The sequence below is a fragment of the Thamnophis elegans genome, chromosome Z (genome assembly GCF_009769535.1).
Source record: "Thamnophis elegans isolate rThaEle1 chromosome Z, rThaEle1.pri, whole genome shotgun sequence".
Taxonomy (NCBI): Eukaryota; Metazoa; Chordata; class Lepidosauria; order Squamata; family Colubridae; genus Thamnophis; species Thamnophis elegans.
Window position 1 is genome coordinate 104,728,734 of NC_045558.1, and position 21,587 is coordinate 104,750,320.

The 21,587-nt window shown below is 39.3% G+C and overlaps 1 protein-coding gene across 2 annotated transcripts in view; it reads right to left on the minus strand.

The window, feature by feature from the left end:
* Window positions 1-10,561: 10,561 nt before the first annotated feature.
* Window positions 10,562-21,587, minus strand: part of MPP2 (membrane palmitoylated protein 2) — a 39,858-nt gene continuing 28,832 nt past the window's right edge. The window contains exons 6-12 of one of the 2 annotated variants that reach the window (XM_032237497.1): window positions 21,098-21,187; window positions 20,438-20,444; window positions 18,211-18,279; window positions 16,588-16,749; window positions 12,618-12,820; window positions 11,986-12,114; window positions 10,562-10,820 (exon numbers count right to left, since the gene is read on the minus strand). In XM_032237497.1, the coding sequence (XP_032093388.1) occupies window positions 10,644-10,820; window positions 11,986-12,114; window positions 12,618-12,820; window positions 16,588-16,749; window positions 18,211-18,279; window positions 20,438-20,444; window positions 21,098-21,187 (837 nt within the window). In that variant the 3' untranslated portion in view covers window positions 10,562-10,643. Of the gene's footprint in view, window positions 10,821-11,985; window positions 12,115-12,617; window positions 12,821-16,587; window positions 16,750-18,210; window positions 18,280-20,437; window positions 20,445-21,081; window positions 21,188-21,587 lie in introns of both variants that reach the window. The other variant, XM_032237496.1, reaches the window with a different exon arrangement.

Here is a 21,587-nt window from a genome sequence, read left to right on the forward strand (position 1 = left end):
GAAGTGAATATTGACTTGAAGGCACATAGATTAAAAAAGAATCCAGGAAGTAAGGAATCATTCAGAATGGAATGGAATGGAATGGAATAGAATAAAATGGGGGTTTTCTAGTTCAACCCCTTGCTCAAGCATTCTGGACAAATGGCCAGTCTCCAGTGGTTGAGTATCCACAACTTACAGAGGCAAGCTGTTTCACTGATTAATTTTTCTCACTGTCAAGAAATGTCATTTTAGTTCTAGGTTGCATCTCTTTTTAATGATCTTCCATCCCTAACCTCTTGCCCTGTCCTCAGGGGCTTTGGAGAATAGGTTGACCCTTTCTTCTTTGTGGCAGCCCCTTAGATATGGGAAGACTGCTTTCATATCATCCATAGCCCTTCTCTTTGTTAAGCATAATTAATCTAGCACCATCTTCCTATGCTGCAGTTAACAAAGCCTGCATAGGTAGAAAAGGGTAAGAGAAGGGGTGTGAGGGTTTTGTTTTTGGTCATTTTGAACATTTGAGCGTCTATTGTAGAAATTTTGCAGAGTTTTTGTTTGCTGGTCTAGAGATAAAGAATTTAAAAATAAAAATGCTATTGCCCTTTCTATTCTCTCTGCATGGGCTGACAAATTTTTTTTATCTTTAGTGTCTCTGCTAATCAAATCACCCTCATGCCGAAACTGCTGAAAGAGAAAGTAAAAGGGTATCGTCATTGCCATGCAGTTCAAAAACCGCGGTTATATCTAAATCCATGTAGATCAGTGTTTCTCACCCTCGGCAAATTTAAGAAGCGTGAACTTCAAGTCACAGAATTATGAGAGTTGGAATTCATACATCTTAAGGTTGCCAAGGTTGAGAAGTAGTAATTTAGATAAAAACACCGGGAATGAAGTGCAATCTCTGGAGAGAGAGATACTCCATATGCATATACATCAACACTATTTCCAAAAGGGAAATAGCTGTGCAAATAAATCACAAATCTTGTACTAGGTGATGCCTAAACCACTATCGCAAAGGCAATTTCTTCACACATTGATCAGCATTATCTGAGTTCATAAATCCTGATATTAAAGAGTACACTGCAAATAAAAGGTGTTTCTACTGTTGGAAAATTCAGAAATATCAGTATTATGATAGGAGTCGTATATTGCAGAGCTCCCCACCTTTTTGGCTTTGTGGATTGCTGAAGGGGGGAGGAGGGATTGTTCTGCATGTATCTGCTTGCGCAAATGTAGCACTCATGCCTGTGCTTGCCTACTGCTTGCGCAAGTGCCAGTGACGTGCGATGAGGTTTATGGCTGGTGAGGCAAAAAGAAAGAAAGCAGCTTTTGGCTGCCCCGCCGCTATGTCCGACATAGAGGCGGTCGGACATAGCGCCAGGGCGGCAAAAGCCACTTTCAAGAAAGTGGGCAAAAGCTGTAGAGGGCACTTTTTTAGAGGCTTTTTTAAACAGTTAAGCACTAAGCAGAGTCAGCCACTGTGACTCTGGCAGCAACTACCTCAGCCTTTCTCCTTTTACATTTTTTTTTCTTTTCATGATGACAGTGGTGAGGCTCTGCCTCCCCTGCCTCCCCTGACTGCACGTCACTGGCAAGTGCGAATGCGTGCCTGTGCTCTCCCGCCACTTTCTCAGCCCAGGTCCAAAAGGCTCAAGGCCCAGGAGTGGGCCACAGCCTGGGACCTGGGGACTCCTGCTCTATTGTAACAAAGCAAAGGCAATGCTATTAAGGGAGCACATTGTAGTTCAGAAATTGCAAAACATAAAGGCATCATAATTTCATAACGAAGTTCAAGTGTAATTATGCAAAACACTTCCCCATGTGCTTGGCACTCTGCCTAGTTTGAGAGAGAGAACAGGAACAAGATGGGCCAGGAGACAGCCTGAAAGGGCTTGTATTTGCAGGTAGTCCTTGACTTACCCACACAGTTGAGCCCAAAATTTCTATTACTTAAGTGAGACATTTGTTAAGTGAGTTTTGCCCCATTTTATGACCTTTCTTGTCACAGTTATTAAGTGAATCACTGCAGTTGTTAAGTTAGTGACATAGTTGTGAAGTGAAGCAGGCTTCCCTGTTGACTTTGCTTGTCAAAAGATCACATGACCCCAGGACCATCATAAATATGAGTCAGTTGCCAATCATCTGAATTTTGAACACATGACTATGGGGATGCTGCAACCGTGATAAATGTGAAAAACGGCCATAAATTACTTTTTTCAGTGCCATTGTAACTTTGAACAGTCACTAAGAGAATGAACTTGGATTACCTGTATACTATATGCAGGAGCCCACATCCATTCTGTTGTGCTTCTTTACTAGAGCCAGTGGGATAAACCTGGTTTCTTATAAAACAGCATTTTATTCAGTGACTATGTTATGTTGTAGTTCCACAAGGAATAAAAAATCAACAGACAGTAAAGTATCAACACGATATAAAAGGAACTCAGATTTTAACTTATCCCTTAGGGAGAGAACATTCTGGGGAATTGATACAAACTGGTATTTAAAATACGAGAGTTGCTTTCTTTGTTCAGGTGGAGGAGAACACAGAGACTAAACGGGAGATTAATATTTCACCGTATAATTTAACTGTTAAAATGTACCACACAATGCATGCTTTGATATTACATTTAATCTTTTGGCTTAAAGATAAGAGAATGTGCAGTTTTATATGCCTTAAGGACCAAAGAGAAGAGCCTGATGGCAGGACGTAACCAATATATGACAGTGTTAAGATTTAAAATGCCCCTAAACTTCAATTTCATCCAACTCACAGCTGGTTCATCCAGACAATTTTGCCACGTCCTGAAGAATGAATAGTGGTTTTAGGGAGTGCACAGATGAGAGAAATAAAACTGGTGAACTCCCATTAATTGCCTCAGCACCTGCAAACTCAGTTTGAAAGCATGCCCAAATACAAGTACGTAAATGGGTACCACTTTGGTGGGAAGATTAACGATGTTCCATGTATCTCAACTTACCTGACCTTAGGAAGTATCTTCAGACAACAGTGTCTCCTTCCACTAAGAAACGGAGATGCGTTTTGCCGTATAGAGTCAGACACAACTGGACAGGGGAAATCTTTACTGTGAATCCGTAGTGTGTGTTTTCTGAGTCTGTTTTTGAAATGCCTGAAAATTGCATGTGGAACAAAATGTGCATGCAAATGCAAAACATGGAGATTACATTGTGCCTGCATTGGCTGCTAGTTGTCTAACAGGTACAATTTAAAGTATTGAGTTTTTTTGTGTTTTAGGGCCTGATTGAAGGATCACTTCTCCCAATGGTAATCTGTTCACTTTCTTAGATCAGCAGGAAGGGTTCATTTGAAAAAGGCTGACTGTCTGATATGCAAAACATGGGGTTCTTCTGTGTGGTCCACTGCCTAATGCCAGTGTTTCTCAACCTTAGCACCTTTAAAATGCATGGTCTTCACCTCCCAGAATTCTGGGAGTTGAAGTCCACACATCTTAAAGCCACCAAGGCTGGGAAATACTGACATAGGACCAGTGATGGGTTTCAAAATTTTTTAGAACCTCTTCTGTAGGTGTGGCCTGCTTTGTGGGAGTGGCTTGCCAACCATGTGACTTGGTGGGAGTGGCTTGCCAGCCATGTGACTGGGTGGGCATGGCCAACTTGTAAAATGTGGTGAAAGTCACTTAACAACGCTCTTGCTTAGCAACCAAAATATTGGCTCAGAAACTCTAGCATTTGAAGCACGCAAGTCTTAAAGCTCTCAAGTTACAAGACCCTTGCACCCTGAACCCTTTAGAAAAAAAATCCCAGGGGTGTTCTAACTTGACAGCTTTAAGACTTGTGGACTTCAATTCCCAGAATTCCTCCTTCAGTCATGTTGGCTCAGGAACTCCCGCATTGAAGTGTGTAAGTCTTAAAGCTGTCAAGTTACAAGACCCTTGCACCCCTACCCTTTAGAAAACTTGACAGCTCTAAGACTTGTGGACTTCAACTCCCAGAATTCCTCCTCTCGCTCTTCAACTTGATGATATGCAGATGGGTGGGGGGGGGAGCTGGAATCAGTTCTAAACAGCACTGTAGATTTGTGGGATCTCTTCTATAGAAGAGGTTAGAACTGGCAGGAACCCACCCCTGCATAGAACCCACCCCAATGCTCCCTCACAGGATTTAGCAATATGGCAAAATGCATTCTTTCACTGAGCTATTAAGCAAATTTTCTTGATATTTTTATATTCCATGTTTTATTTTTGCACATTTCCCTTAATGTTTATTTACAGTAGTTAGAAAAGCAGAATATAATTTAATAAATTATGAAAATGTGGGATAGGTTAGAAGTTTATTCATGAGAGATTTTCAAACCCTACCATGTCTAAGACACAATTGTTAAAATACATCCCATTTAATTTCTCCATTTGGGATATGGAAAATTATGTAGGCTGGCAGGTATCTGGATGATTATATGAGATAGCATCATGAACATTTATGGTAGTTGCCAAGAAAATATAAAAGGGCCAACATTTCAGAGCATGATTTCTAAAAATTAGTGCCAACTAGTCAGAAGAAGACACAAAAGCACAACATTGTGGGGTATTTTTCTTTCTGAAATTTAATTTGTAAACAGAAATATAACAAAGATGAAGCTGTTTCATTTAGTAGCTATAGGATTATAATAGATATAATCAAGAGGAAAAATACACAACAGTATCAGAGTTCTCAAAGAAAGTACATTTCAATGCAAATAATTACTAAAAAAAAGTGTGATTTTCTCTTTTAAAAAGAGGGCCAAAATGGCAACACAAGATCTGATGAACTATTTGGAGAGATAGAAAACATTAAGAAGTGGAGGGAATAATTTTGGTTCTTAATCCCTCTTTACTGATCTAGATCAATAATGTTCACATTTTATCTGATTTACAATTATTTTTGGAGCCACAGTGAGCTCCATACAATGGGTGTCCAATCCAGTTACTTATTCATCAGTAATTCCAATATAACCATATCTTGAAGACCCATTAAACTCAGTTTGAATTAATTCTGAATAGGAGTGAATAGAGCTGAGTATCTAATCCTGGAGTTGGGGAGGAAGAGTATTCACTTCAGCAGATGCTGTTAGAATGCAATTTCAAACTGACTATTGTTGTTGGATGATTCAGTGGAAGTTGGAGAAGCACAAACATGTATAAATCCTGATGTTCATTAATGCAAACATTTTTATTTCAAATCATGTGGTTTAGGAATAAAAGTTTCTGGTAAATGGATGCCAACTGCAATGTCTACTCTTGCTTACTTCCTGCCTCTTGACTCTATTCTCCTCCTATTTTATTATTATCCAACTTTTTGCCATTATTCCTATGAACATTTTGAAAGCAGCTATTATTTTATTTTATTTATTTGTAGACTGTCTTTATTATTTTCACAAATAATTGAGATGGTGGTGAACATATCCAGCACACCTTCCTTCTCCTATTTTCCCCAAAATCTATAACTAGTGGACCTCCATAAATATCATGTTTATTTATGCATATTTTTTCATTTATATACCATCTAATCTATTTATTGTGGACAATAAGGATCCCTCCCAAGACTGTACCAGTCTGAAATTATTGACATTGCCACATTCCACATCTCAAGCATGGACTTTGGGAAGCTGCAAGGAAATCCAATGACATCAGTTTTGCAGTAATTCCTCTAAAGCTGTTGTGAGTTTCTCATTGGCAAAAACAGGCACTTCATCCTGCCTATCTACTCAGAATTCTTGCTTCCTTTTTTGAAGCTGTGGTTCACTTGTTCTCAATTGCAAATGAAGGAAAATTTGGCTACTTCCCTGTAGTATCTAACTAGAAGTTTAAAACAATATTTTTCCTTGCTGCAAAAAATTGACACCATGATGGAACAAGGAAAGCAAGGCACTGACTAACTGCTTCTTTTTATGTATCCACCCATTGACTAGGTAAGGAGAATCTTTAGCCAAATTTGAAGAAGGATACACCACATATATATCTTCTGGAGCAGAATGAAGCCACTTCTATACATGGCAGTCAGCAGCTATGTAGAAGTACTATGAATGCTCTGCAAAATTCTTTCTTGAATTACTGTGTCTTGTTTTAAGAAACTGATATTTTTGGCTGTTCCTGTTTTTACGACTTTTAGGTGGTAGCATAATTTACTTATCTCTGCTTCTCACCAGAACAATATTTGGTGCTCCCTAGTTAATGCTCTTCTGCAAAGGCCCCTGTGACTGCCACTGCCATTTTGTAATGAACCAGGGGTAAAAACAGCCAGGAAAATAGATACTGAACAAGCAGAGCACATCACATAACTTTTAAAAACAAGGGTAGGCAAACCAAGCTCTAGTAGAAATATAGAAGAAGCACTTTGGAAAGAGAATAGGAACCACAAACCATCTCCACTCCAAAGCGCCTGAACAAATCAACACGGATCTGAATAATTTGCAAAAACCCAAACCAATACAAGAGCAACTAACTATGAGGTCAGAACTGAGTAGCAAAGATCAAGTATTTGCACTGAAAGTTCAAATTAGGTTCATGTGATTGGCAATAATGCACAATAAACTTGAAACATTCCTATATTCAGTGAATTGCTCTTGTTTACAAATAAATATCCAATTATAATAAAACATAATTCAAAATAGAAAAACTTGGATAATTTCTCCTTTGGCTATCTACAATGAATACATTTTTGCCTAGCGTCAAGAGGAAAGAAACACTTATAAAGAAGAGGATATTCTGCCAAGCCAAGCCTTCAAGACATGTTAAAAAAAAAGATACAAATCATCATTTGCAGGTATATGATGCTATTGGAAGTAACAACACTTTTGAGAAAACTTGTCTAGCACAGACAGTAAATAGACACTTAACTATTTACCTTTTAAATAATGGTTCTGGTTTTAAAAACACACCAGATTGTTCAAGGGGAAGATAACTGCAAGATTTTTAAAAAAGAAATTAAAACAGGAAAAAAAAGAACACAGGAAATGACAGCTCCAAGGAATTCTATTTCACAGTATATGCAGCTTTAAATACACACACACACACACACACATACATACATACATACATACATACATACATACATATATATATTTATATGCAACATATACATATATATGCAAAAATTTTAGAAATGTTAATATTGTTCACTGGCAACATATGTAAATGTATGTAGAAAGGAAAGTGCCTAAATAAATTGTCGCTAAAAGAGTAACAAAGAGGACTGTTCTGTGGATAATTTCTTATTTGACTATGTATATTATAGGTGTGTTTTAATGACTAATATTATAGAAAGGAAGAAAAAAAATCTAGCCCTTGTAATTACCGAGACAAAAAAAATGCTGGAGGCAAGAATTAAAAGCCAGATAAATGTTATATTTGAGTTTGAGGACACACAGATGGAAGGATCAAAACTGAGGGAATGCAAAGGGCTTAAGCACAGGAGAAAACAAAAATGAAGTTACATGAAGGGAAAAACATAAAACAGGATTGACGTGGGGCTGTTTGACAAGAAAGCCAAATCTTTATAGGCCCCGTCTCGAAAAACATGGATGCTTCATTTAGACACCAATGGTTTCCTTCATCTAATCCACTTCAGAGGGCCACCTCAGTAGATCACTAAATCTATTGTGTATTGATCACAGAGTAAAGCCCAAATCATCACACTCAAAGTGTGGTGGTTGTGGTAATAATAAGAATGGAAATATAGGGTAAATCTAATAAATTTTGGAGAGGTTTTTTTGTCATGCTTTCTTTACAAAGCAAATGGGGAAGAAAATGTGGATTAGAATAATGGTTCCCAAATCATTAATGAGCTAATCTAGAATATATCGTGGCCACATTAGAAAAAGATTGCTATGAAGATAGGTTTCCACATTGACGAAATGGACATCCTGCTAGGCCAATAACAGAACATTTAATTATTTGAATCCACCCACCAACTGTCCCCAGCATTACCCCTTTCCCTGATCTGTGTGTATTTAATGCCATACGGAAATACTTCCAAAAAGGAGGCGGGGGGAGTTTGAGCTGCGGTCAATACTTAAATATAAAGCTGCTTTAATGCATTGCTGTCCCCACAATGGTCAAGTGAATCAAATGGATTCCCTGAACACTTCTTGTAGGACATTAAAATGATAGGCCCACCAGGCTTGATTACCAGCAGATGGAGTTATTGCTTTACAAAATATATGCTCTGGTTACAGGAAAGGAAAATCTAACAAGAGAAAGGTGGCCGGGTGTACAAGTAACCAAGTCACCCATGTTAGTCAATTTTTCCAGTTGAAAAGGGAATTCTGAATTCAAATGCAGGGAAGCTTCAGAACCAGTGCAGTGAAATTACACAAAGTCTTAGCTAAATTACAGAGTGTGCAGCTGTCAGATGTGGTATAGCCACAATTTAATCGTTTTAAAAGAAGACAGATTCATGCTTCCTCCAGCATACGGGGCAATCTACCCTAGAGATCAATTGCTAGAGAAGCCTGGAAGAGGGAGATCAATTCTGAGTGGATGGCCGCTGTGTGACACACAGAATCCTGGACTAACTAAGATAGATCCATCAGGGCTGTTAATTTCACCCCTTTACACTGCCCTGTCCCTGTTCCAATCAATTTAGGCAGAATCAGCATTTTTCCAAGCATCATTTAAAATGTGGAAGAATCAGAATGAGGACAGGGGGAAATAAAGAAATAAATGCATATAAAAGAATTGCTAGAAATGCCCTTCCAGATCTGGCAGTGAAAAGCTGAGCCCGAGGTCTTACCCTTGGTCTGCAGAGGCTTCTGCCACCATTTAACAGCTGCCATAGTATGTGAGGTAGTGGTAATTGCTCTCTCAGGAACCCTAGAATCATGAAGCATTGAACCTAGCATTGTGGTGAAAGCCAAATTGGAGAAGAACGGAATGGTCTCTCACGGGCATTTCTCCAACCCAACAGAACCCCACTGAAGGCAAGATTGGCACAACCGAGGAACCGAGTCAGCCATCCTCAACACGAGGAATTCTTAGTAATGGCTGTGCTGCCTAAGGAATTCTGAAGTTGACGCATTTTGATGGTGAAAGTTGAGAGGCCTGAACTGAATGGATATAGAAACTGTGGGGAAGCAATTTATGGTATGCATCAGCATGTATTACAGGCAGTCCTCAATTTACAACCACAAGCGAGTCCAAAATTTCTGTTGCTAAGCAAGACAGTTGTTAAGTGAGTTTTGCCCCATTTTACAATCTTACTTGACACAGTTGTTAAGTGAATCACTGCAGTTGCACAGTTGTTAATTGAACCTGGCTTCCCTACTGACTTTGCTTGTCAGAATGTCACAAAAGATGATCACATGAATCTCGGACACTGCAATTGTCATAAATATGAATTAGTTGCCAAATATAAAAATTTTGATCATATTGATGCTGCAATGGTCATAAGTGTGAAAATGGTCATAAGTCACTTTTTTATTGCCATTGTTCACTAAACAAATGATTGTAAGTAGAGGACTATCTATACAATTATTGTGAAGCAGCAGTGATTTGGATCAATGATTAATACAGGTCAGTCTTTGCCAATGTGGGCATTTGCCAGATGTATAGATTTCAACTCTAAGAATTTTCCAGTCAGCATGATAGGACTGAGAATTATGGAGGATGAAATCGATAACCTGGAAAAGCACCCAGGTTGACTAATTACTGAAATAATCATTTATGTTTAATTTCATAATCAAGCATCTTTGCTATTAATATGTCAGTTTCCGGAAGGCTGGTAGGATAAGGAAGAAATCTCAGTTGAACATAGGAAATTTTATTTCAGCTAGATCATTGATCCACTTTGTCTGCTATAAATTGGAATAGCTTTCCAAAAATTTCAAGCAAGAAATTTTGCACCATTTTTACAAATAATACCAGAGTGTAAACATAATTACCATTATACTTAGCCCCATTTTATAGATAGCAAAACTGAGACACATCACTTGCTTCTTATAGCTGCCCTAGTGTTTCCAGGACATTGGGTTCCATACCAAAGTTCCTGCCAAAAAACCAATCATTCATAAATTCCCACTATAAACTTTAATGGATGTATCCATAAATCCCCTTAAAATGCAGGCCAGACATTCTGCCCTGGTTCAACAATCTCAGTGAGCAAGACATCCAGTTATCTCAGGCTGACAAGTTCTTTTGGCAATATCAGAATTGTGGTCCATCTAGAAAAACAGGGATTTTGGCAGTGAGTTAGCTGTGACTGGAGAAATATCCTTCTCATCTCACAATGGTTGAATTACAAAAGAGAGGATCAGGAGTAGCAAATCTAGCAAGGCATTGTGGGTATTGCGTAGCTCTGCTCCACTCCTCCTCCAATTCTGTGTTCACCAGATTGAATTCATATTTAAACAACTTACTGTAAAAAAAAGAGAGAAGGAGATGAAGGACATCCATTCACTTATGGCAATAAAAAAAAAATTCCTGGCAGGCTGAAGGTGTTCTGAAACAGAACGAGAAAACACCTTTTCTTTAGAATAGAGCCAACTGAATTTAATCTACACAGCCTAGACACTTGAGTAAGGTTGATGGTTGAAAAGGGACATGGGCACATAAAAAAAAAAGTCTAGGGTCCCCTGGCAAAAATGGAGATAGTAGAAGGTGGGGAAAATCAAGACTCAGAGGCTATGGAGAGGAGAGGGGAACTCCTTTCTAGTAAACCCAGCTGACAGGAACCCACTGTGGTTCATTGTACAGCTTCTGCAAGGCCACCTGAAGTTGCTGGAATGTCCGCTCCATATTATCATTCACTAAGCAGAGATCAAAGTAATGCCCATAGCCTCGCTGGATTCGGCAGCTCTCATCCACAGTTCGCTTCAGGTCAGCATCCTGGTTAAACACAGAAAAAAAGCAGAGCAGGCTGTAAATAAGAGGAATGCGACCATTGAAGTTCTGTAGGTTAGGTTTCAATCTATTCTGAAGTACAAATATACAAAAACTGTAGCACAATCCCTAGAATAAACATATATGTATCTCTGTTTGAGTGTGGTATGTATATTAATATGTATGTATTTGTGTGTGTGTATGTATGTATATGTATGTGGTGTGTGTGTATGTATGTATGTATGTATGTATGTATGTATGTATGTATGTATGTATGTATGTATATATAAACACCTAAGCATCAGGGGTGGGTTCAATCTGTCACTTATGCTAATTTGCTTGTGGCCATGCGGCTCATGGGCACTGCACATACATGTGCAGTACAATAAAAAATTAAATATTGTTTTAATTTAAAATATTTTTTAAAATGTAAAAATAAAAAATTCTGCGCATGTGCAGAAGCAAAAAACAAAATGGCGGCACTGTAGGCCCCGCGCAGAGAACCGGTTTGGGGGCATGTCAGGCCTACCAGTTCCAGTGACCCGGGCTGCCAAACCATTACCAGTTCAGCCGAACCAGTCCGAACCGTTAGGAACCCATCACTGCTAGGCATGCATGCATACATATATACATACAATACCTCCTCTCCAAACTCATAAATAAATAAAAATAAATTTCTGATTTCATTCGTGTGTAACATAGCCTCAATCATTTTGCATCATCACCTCACCTACTGAAGCTTTCAGCCTTGCAAATGTTAAATATAGCTTCTGGGCCAATTAAAGGGAAAGCCACCCTTGCTATAGGCCACTTAATTATAATCACAGCTCAGGTCAGGGAAAGTGTGTGGGGGTGTGCAAGAGGAACTGCACAGGACTTTCTCTTCCTCCCTCCTCTCTGCTCTTCCCTTTCCAGGAAGTAGGTAAGTGGCGGCTGCTGGGGGTGGGAGAGGGAGCAAGGGATTGCATGAATGGCTGAGAAACTGTCATGGAACATTAAAAATTGGGATCATGTGACCAAGTCCCATTATCATTTGCCCAATTAAAGGTTCAACACAAGAGTGTTAGTACTATGTAAAGTTATAGAATTTAGCATGGTTAATTAGCTCCATTCCCAAACTTGTCATTTCTTCTCACTTCCATCATTCTGAAACCTTCTCATGGAGACTCACCGTGAGTTGCTTAGTAGCTACACCACTTTCCAAAGCTGCTTTGTTCATAGCTCGTAAAGTCTCAAAATCTGGTGCTTCAATGAACACCACATATGGGACGAACTCAGCTGTCCTCAACACCTTCACAGCCTATCCAAATATCCAACAAAGAGAATAATTGCTATTACGGATTCCCATATTTCCAGACCACTAGCATGCTAGGCACTATACAAAATAGAAATACCATTCATTCTTTCTGTAGTCACACATTTATTCTGGATTTAATCTGATTGCAGAATTAGTCCATTTTCCAGGTTAGTACAACACTAATTCAGTATTCTGAAATAAACAAATGTTGACACCAACTTAGCAAACAGCTGTTTCTCCATGTATGTTAGGAGAAAAATGTGTAGAAATGTGATTTGTACAGGAACATGTACATGAGGCAATACAATTGTCAACATTTCAACAATAACAGAAAACAATTTTGGGAAATCCTATTTATCATAGTTTCAATTGAAGAATTTGACATATTAAGAATTTACACAGATATACTTAGATTTCTAAAACTTACAGAAACCCAAAGTGTCTCAAATCCTGTAAATAGACAAATCTCTACCAAAGTAACCAGTGTATGGTGAAAGATTACCTACCTGTGGATTAACATCCAGGATGCACATTTTGCCTGACTCCACAACCTCATGGATGGAGTCAATCTTAGTTCCATAGAGGTTCCCCTCATATTCACCATGTTCCAGATAGCGGCCTGCTTTGATGTCTCTCTCCATCTCACTTCTAGTCACAAAGCTGTAGACCTGCCCAGTTTTTTCATGCTCCTTGGGCCTCCGTGAGGTATCTGCCAGAAATAGGTTAAGAAACTGGATTTAGTTAGAACAGACTTTGGAAACTGTCATGACCGAACATAACTCTACAAAAATATTTTTTTAAAGTGACATAATTTTATGATGCCACAATTTTTGGTATTTTTCAGCAGTGTGATGGCTTGACGGTAAAGACATTCGCTTCCCACTCGGAAGGTTGAGAGTTCAATTCTAGGTAGAGACAGATGTTTCCCTCTGAAGGCGCACAGAGAAAATATCTATAGGTATCAGAAAGGGCGCCCAGCCAGTAAACACTCCATTCAGTCACCTGAACTCTACCCCAAATTAAGGGGTTACAGTGTCATAAAAAAGAAGGGGGGAAAGGGTTGGTGTTTTCGTGAAACTTCAACAGGCACCACTTCAGAATCCAATGGTTCTCATTTTATGATTTTGAAAATGGAGATGATCTTTAACTCCTAATCATGATGAAAGGTCAGAAGTCATGCAGAGTTCTCTCCCCTACCCACTTTGATCCAGGTCCAGAAGAAAACTCCTTCCCTGGCCCTGGATCTTCTTTTGTTTCTCTATATCTCTATGTACTGCAGATCCTTCACTGGGTTTCTATAAGAATCAGGACTTAGTACTGGTAGTCCTCAACTTACGACCACAAATGAGCCCAAATTTCTGTTGTTAAGTGAGACCTTTGTTAAGTGAGTTTTGACTTGTTTTACGACCTTCCTTGCCACGGTGGCTACATGAATTATTGTGGTTATGAAGTTACTAACACAGTTGTTAAGTGAATCAGGCTTCCCATTGACTTTCCTTGTCAGAAAGTTGCAAAAGATGATCCCATGACCTCAAGATACTGCAATCGTCATGAGTCAGTTGCCAAATATCTGACTTTTGATTATGTGACCATGGGGATGCTGCCATGGTTGTAAGTGTGAAAAATGGTCATGACACTTTTTTCAATGCCAATGTAACTTCAAAAGTTCATTAAATGAACTGTTGTTATTCTAAAGACTACCTTTATAGAGTTTTGGGTATAATCTCTAGATCCCTATGATGTAATATTCCTTCTTGTCTTTTCTCTCTCTCTTATTTCTTGGTATAATGCTTCTTGGGCTACTCATGCAGCTTCACAGGACTTTTCGTGATGCCTCCTTTTCTCCATGTTGCCTTTACACAATTTTCTGAGTGAAATCATTTCATGGTAAACTTGGGGCAATTATTGTCCTCAGAACATTTTAGGAGATTTATACATTTTGAAAATAAGAAAAAGTTCTCTACAGCTTCCAAAGGGGAGAAAAAAAGTCTAGGCTGGGGGAATCCCTCCTTGTTCCACATCCCAAGGTGGTTGTAGACACTGCCTCTGCCCAAAATTTATTTAAGTTAAAAAATCTGCTTTGCAATCTCTCATAGCGTAACAAAAGAGAAAGGAAAGTTCTTTCAAATGCTCATCAAACCAGCCAACAATGGGTGCGATGCACAATTTTAAAGCACTTTAAAGCTCTCCCTCCCCTTCCCAGGGCTTAAACAAGCTAGCACAGCATTTTCAAAAGCACAGTTCATGTTGCATAACCATTAAATTAAGACAAATGAAGTAATTGGGCAAGGGGCTGACTACATCAGTAAGAAACAAAACATTCCAGGTTTTTTAATGCTTTCCTCTCCTGCTTTGAAAGAATGGCAAAAACTAGGCTAAAACATAGAGCCAGCATTAATTTAGCAAATTCCCACGGCTGAGCAATTGAAGAACAAATATCAGATCCTGGTAAAATGAGGTCAGTAAAACGAAGACCTGTTGGGGGGGGGGGGTAATATGCATATAATGCTTGAATTGCAAACTGCCCAGAGGGTGCTGTAAAGTGCTATAGGGTAATACATGAGTCTAAGATGCTTATTGTTATTGCTATTTACAGGCATCTCTCCCGATTTTTTTTCTCCACAACAGTACTGTGAAGGGAGTTAGGCTGAGAGATAGGAATTGGCTGAAAGTCACCCAGGGAGTGTTTGTGACTTGAACGTACTCTCTCCAGGTACACTAAGCATCACATACTACTATATTATTCTATAGTACTATACAGAACTTCGTAAGAACTCATGGCACGAAAAAACCGCGCTCGACTAAGCCGCACCCGATTAAACCGCATCACTGACTTCATCAACAGGGCGACAACAGCGAGCATGGAGAAAGAAGGGTGCTTTAAATAGCGCTTTGAAAGCAAGCCGGTAAGGGTTAGGTTTAGGGTTAGCTTTAGGGTTAGGTTAAGTGTTAGGGTTAGGTTTAGGGTTAGGGTTAGGGTTAGGTTAAGGGTTAGGGTTAGGGTTAGGTTAAGGGTTAGGTTTAGGGTTAGGTTAAGGGTTAGGATTAGGTTTAGGGTTAGGTTAAGTGTTAGGGTTAGGTTTAGGGTTAGGGTTAGGGTTAGGATTAGGTTTAGGGTTAAGGGTTAGGGTTAGGGTTAGGGTTAGGATAAGGGTTAGGTTAAGGGTTAGGGTTAGGGTGAGGGTTAGGGTTAGGGTTAGGATAAGGGTTAGGTTTAGGGTTAGGTTAAGGGTTAGGTTTAGGGTTAGGTTTAGGGTTAGGTTAAGGGTTAGGTTTAAGGTTAAGTTTAGGATTAGGTTTAGGGGGGTTAGGTTAGGTATAGGGGTTAATTTTAGGTTTAGCGTTTACAGCGTGCTTCTGTCTCCGCGCTGTTGTCGCCCTGTTGATGACGTCAGCTATGTGGTTTTGTCGAGCGTGGTTTAGTTGAACGCGGTTTTGTGGTGGAACCGTAAGAACTTAGGTAATCCATTCAAGGAAGAGAACTGAGAAACTAGGGTAAACCATTTTGCTCCATCCACAGGTTGTTTCAGGTAGATAATTCCTTCTCAACCTGCCTCTCTATGAAATCAAAATATTTTTTGCCCTGAAAAGGACTTTAGCATTGCTTAGTATTTCCCATCAAGAAATTACATGAAGAAAAGGTTTCCATGAATAAACAAGTGTGCACAAAACATGAGTGATGCTATTTCTGAGGAAGGTGGATTTGTTGCTTAACCCCATAGATGCAGAGACTTGGAAGCAGGGGCCACCCTTTGAAACACAGGCGTGCCCTGAGCCCCATATAGTCAAGGGTAATAAAGGGTGTTTGCCTCATTGTCAGTATTTAAGTAAGACTTAACTCCAGACAACTTTTATTCCTCAAGTGGAAAATAATCTGTTGTTGGATGAAAATCACAGGCTGTCCAACATCCTATACCATAATGGCAAAGCTATGGCACATATGCCACAGGTGGCATGCAAAGCCCTCTCTGCAGGCTTGACACCTGTTGCCCCAGCTCAGCTCCACTGTGCATGCGCGCATGCACCTCCAGCTGGCCAGCTGATTTTCAGGTCTTTGCTCCGCATATGCAGTGGAGTGCATACAGAGGAGACACAGGGGAGCAGGGGGGTCAAGGATGCATGGGTTTTTGTGTGTGCACATGTGCATGTGCCAGGGAATGGGAGAGCACGGGGATGTGGCACTCCCCTCGCAGCCTATTTTTGGCCCCAGGAGGCTGCAGGGAGGCCTATTAGGCCCAAAATGGGATGCGTGTGTGTGTGTCAGGTGCACATTGTATTATGGATACAGTCACGCAGGTTCATGCTTTTGGCACGGGATTACAAAAAAGTTAGCCCTCACTGCCCTTTAAGCTCTCTTTGCCCAACCTTGCAATTCAACAATGCTACTAAAATATAGCAGAAGAGTACTCAGAAATCCAAGGAGAGCAAATCTAGCCAAGACACCCTCTTCTAAATTGCACCACAGCCATGACCCACATGGGATGGTAGTTCCATACTGAGACTGGTCAGACATGATAAGCTTGTTCTTAATGCTTCGCCGTCCAACCCCCTGGGCACCAATGAGCACCAAGGTTTTCCTGCGGAAAGGGGGCATACGAGCCACTTCTTCATAGATCAGCAGCTCATGTCGATCAAATTCTGAAAAGAAGAGTAAAGATATTGCTGTTAACTGTACTGCAGAGCTCCTGCGACCTTCTGAGGGTGATTAGGAATTATAGACTTCATTTCTCTAGGCTGGGCTGAGTAAACCTAGTTCTTGGCAGTTTTTCCAAAGAAAATGTTTGGACAAATTTGAAGAAATTTCCAAAATAAGTTTACTTGATTTTTTAAAAAATCTTATTTTTCATATATGAAGGAATTATTTATTTGAAGTAGTCTGATTCATCAAAATGGAGACAAGGTTGCTAAGTTACCGTTTGACAAATTTCTATTCCAACTTCCCAAATCCATCAGTTTCATTTACTAGGAATGCCAACCCTACCGGACCTCTCCAGCCCCCAAATTAGCTATTAAAAATTCACAGTTCAGCAAGCAAATATGGAGTAGAAGAAATAAAATAATACATTCTGAACATATTGTTCTTCTGAAAAATCTGTACAAAAATATTTAAAGCTGGAATGGCATGAAATCAGGTTTTCTCCCTGAGAGTGTTGCCCATCTCAACAGCTCAGACAAGGTAGACAGGCTTCTGGTCATTTTGCTTAAATGTCATTTGGCAGGACTTCAGAAATATGACTTTTCTGTGGCTCCCTCAACCCTCTGGAACAGTCTCCCCTTTTTGGAAGGTCCCTGACCTATTAATCCTTTGGAGCAGGGGTGAAATGCTACCAGTTCGGACCAGTTCACCTGAAGTGGTAGTAAAAAAATGCTAAGATTCCGGCAAACTAGTATTTCTGAAAATGAGCTGCGACGCACGATTTATATTAGCTAGAAAGCAGGATTTCCTGCTTTCTAGCTAATATAAATTGTGCGTCAAAGCTGATTGTCTAGATAATCTAAATCACGTGACACAATGGATTCTCCCCCTCACTGTTCTACTTACCTTTGCAGGTGTGCTCGGTAGCAGGCTCTGCCCACCCACCCATATGTCATCACATCCGTTTTTTACCCTCTGTGCGTGCACAGGTTATGTGTATGCGCGCATGCTCACTTTTGTGAACCGATAGTGAAGGTAAGTAGATTTCACCCTTGCTTTAGAGGGCTGTGAAACCTAGCTCTTTAGCTAGCCTCTGGACTAGGATAGAAGCAAGCCCAACAAGGGAAAGTGTACGGGGAGAATATGTGATATTGTGCCACTATACGTGGGATGTGTAGTGGTGTCCAGAAGTTAGTTTGTTTTATTTATTGTTTTATTGCAAGCCACCTAGGATTATTTTGTGTAATGTAGGCAGCCATGCAAGTTTATAAATAAATAAATACAGTGCAAAGAAAGAAAACTTTGGCTCTTCTTACCTTTTGTCCATTCAAAATAGCACTTTGGTGAACAACAGGCCAGGATGACGAAGATTACAGGATTCAGTGCTTTACCAGGGATTTCTGCAACTATATTTGCTTCATACAATAAATCATTCATTAGAAAAATATGAGTACCACACTTGCCTGCATTTTTGGTGGTCAGATACATCATCCTTTTCTTTTTCTTCCCACTAAGGCTTCCACACAAGGCCCCTGCCAGAAGAAGAAAGGAAACATGAAACAAATTCAATAAGGTGGAATAAGGACAAGTAAAATTCCAGAATGACATAGCTCTAGGAAACAATTAATAACAAAAAAAACTGTTTAAGAAATGGTCTAATTACAGTAATTGTTCTCAGCTTATAGTCAAAGAGCTGTCAATTCAAATCCTTTCTATGTGTTTGAGGTTTTTTATTTTTTTGGAGGTAGGATAAAACAAATAGTGACGTCTCTAAATTATTTCTACATGATGTGATATTGGCAAGCAACAATGAGTCATTAAAATGTTATGATCTTAGCTGAGTTTGGAACACTGAAGCAAAATGTTAACTAAAGGTGTCTTTAGTGTGATCCAGTGGTGGGATTCAGCCAGTTCGCAGCTATTCTGAAGAACCGGTTGTTAACTTTCTAAGCAGAGAATCGGTTGTTGGAAGAAATCTCATTTTGTTTTTTTCCACTTTACAAAGCTAATCCTGCAAGGAAGGCAGGAAAGAAACATTCCAGTGTTGTTTCTAGCCTAATCTTTATTGCTCTGCTAACAGAAACTGCCTCTCCAGTTAACCCTTATTACATTGTAACAGTTAAGGTGAAGCGCCCATCGACATGAGTGATGTTGAGTTGGTCACGCCCACCCAGTCACATGACCACCAAGTCATGCCTACGCAGCTGGTCATTAGGGCAGAGAACCGGTTGTTAAATTGTTTGAATCCCACCACTGGTGTGATCTAAGAGGCATTTTGTTCTAAAGACAACTGTAGGTGGATAGTGATTTACATATTTTGGAATAAATAAAATAATTCATATTACTATCTGGAAAAGTATCCCACCCCTTAAAATTGTTAGAAATCCAGACTATGCTTCAAATTCACAAAACGAAGAGGAGGGGGGGGGAGAGAAAGGCTCAAAACCAATAAAAATAAAAAGAGATGAATGAAAAATAATATTTTCACTTCCATAATTTCAAATGGAAATATTTTAATAAATGAAATAGGAAAACAATCCTTGACATTATTTCTTTTGTTATCTGTATTTACTTTTCCACATAATCACTGGTCCTATCTGCCAACACTGGACAAGTTTCCTAAGACTATCATAAAATCCTTCACATTTTGTCCCTTCAACCATGTCCAGACAATCATTTCTACTACTTCATTTAGGACAAAGAGAAGCTCATAAAGGTATTTCTTTAATTGTGGGAAAAATTTGAAACTGCATAGTGCCAAGACTGGACTGCATAGCTGATAGGGTAAGATCAATGGTGGGATTCAAATAATTTAACAACTGGTTCTCTGCCCTAATGATTTCTTCCAAAAAACAGTTCACCAAACTGCTCAGAAATGTAACAACCAGTTCTCCTAAAGTAGTGTGAACTGGCTGAATCCCACTACTGGGTAAGATCTAACTTTGCAGTTGCCTCTTGAATGGTTCATAAACAGCCCTAGTTATGTTGCAGAAAAATGTTCTTCTTTTGTTTTTCATTAAACTCTGCTTAATTATTTAAAAATTTCAAATATTACAGTATAATCCTCTGAGTTGATTTTGTTTCCAAATTCATGGAAATCCATTGAATAACAATATGGACTGACACTTCATGTCTGAATCATAGTCATGAGCCCATGTTTTGTGGTTTGTCACAATGCTAAGAAAAAATTTATCACCTCCTTTCTCATTGTATGACAACAGCAATTGTTGTAGATTTCAGTTCTTGAAGCTGTTATTTCTGATGTCAGAATGTGAGCAACAGATCACAGATCAGCTCTTCCCAGTTCATTCTTTTTATATATTTTTGTCCCAAATAGACTCCTTCAGTAGTCAAAAATTCGATCACTGTTTTAAATGCATTGATGAATAGGCACTGGAGATTTCCATTTCATGAACACAAACATTTTTTCTCAAGAAGGGATTTTTTTAAAAAGGTAACAGAGCTTCAAGCACATCAGCACTATGATCTGTTGGTGGCTTTATTTACTCACTATTTACAAAATGTTTTATAAGGCTGCTTAGCTCCAATAGGGTGGTGTTCAACATAAACTCACGATAAATTAAAAAAGAAAGAAAGAAGCAACAAAAATTAATAGAAATACAGAAATGAAACTTGGTGTTGAAGGCATTATTTTTCATGCAACTGTACTTACCTAAAAGAAAAATAAACCTGAATTCTTCCCCAAGTCTCCCCAAAAAGAAAGTTTGAAAAGAAGAAATGCTCTTGTGTAAATATTAAACTACTGGACTTAGTCCATGGATTGCTGAGTTTAATTCCATTGAATGCAAAGCTCATTGAAGAGGAAAAAGCTATGTGGGGAAGAGACTAATCCTTCTTTCAGATAAAAATAATACTTTTAGGTGAAATGCATCAGTTAAACTATATAATTCATTGCCAAAGATGTTGTGATAGCCATCAATTCTTTAGACAATTTTGAAAGAAAGTGTGGGGGAAAAACGGAGGAAAAATTATTACACTGACTTCTGATCTTGACAGTTTTATACAATCTCCAGATCAGAAGGTAATGCAATATATCTTAAATCCCAAACTATTGGACAGTAGCAGTAGAGGATGCTCTATATGCTGCTTATGAATTTTTGGGTTGCATCTGGTTGGTCACTGGATCAAACCTGAGGCAGCAAGTTTCTCTTGTGTTCTTTACCCTTTGATGTTCATGCATGCTTGTAGCCTGATCTCTAAAATCAATGTGTGGCACTAATTTTCTGTTGGCCTTGTCGACATTATGGAGAATCTTGTTTTCCATGTACCTAAGTGGTTCCAATTCTGCGGCTGAATGGGCCTGTGCCTTTTACCTGAAGATGGTGTGACTTCAAGGTCGCGCTTCACAAATGCTTTGCGTTTCTCTTCCAGCAGCTGGCTTGGGATCAGCCCTGCACTGCCACCTTCCACATGGCAGGCCTACAAAAACAAAGGGACGTTTGAGCATCTGAAGTAAGAGTCAAGTAGGGCCCTCAATGAGCATTTCCTCTGTGTAAATGGACAGTGCCAGGCAGATAAATTCTTCCTTCCAGTTGTTTCATTTCATATAATGAAGGAAATGTTGGGGTTCCAAGTAACACCCCGACAGAAGTAAGGCTCCAAGGCAGGCATTTTCCTCAAAGTTCCATTTTATTAGAGATATCATATTGGCACATCTGGGAAAATCCAAATCTGAAGCCTCCCGAGTTTTCCCCACCTAAAGGAAAGTCAAAGTCACTTCCCCAGCACCCACATGTCAACCACATGGTCCAATCAGGTTACCATCCTAACTGGAGTTGCTTCTCAGTCACGCCTCTCCAGGTGCAGGCTGAACATCCTT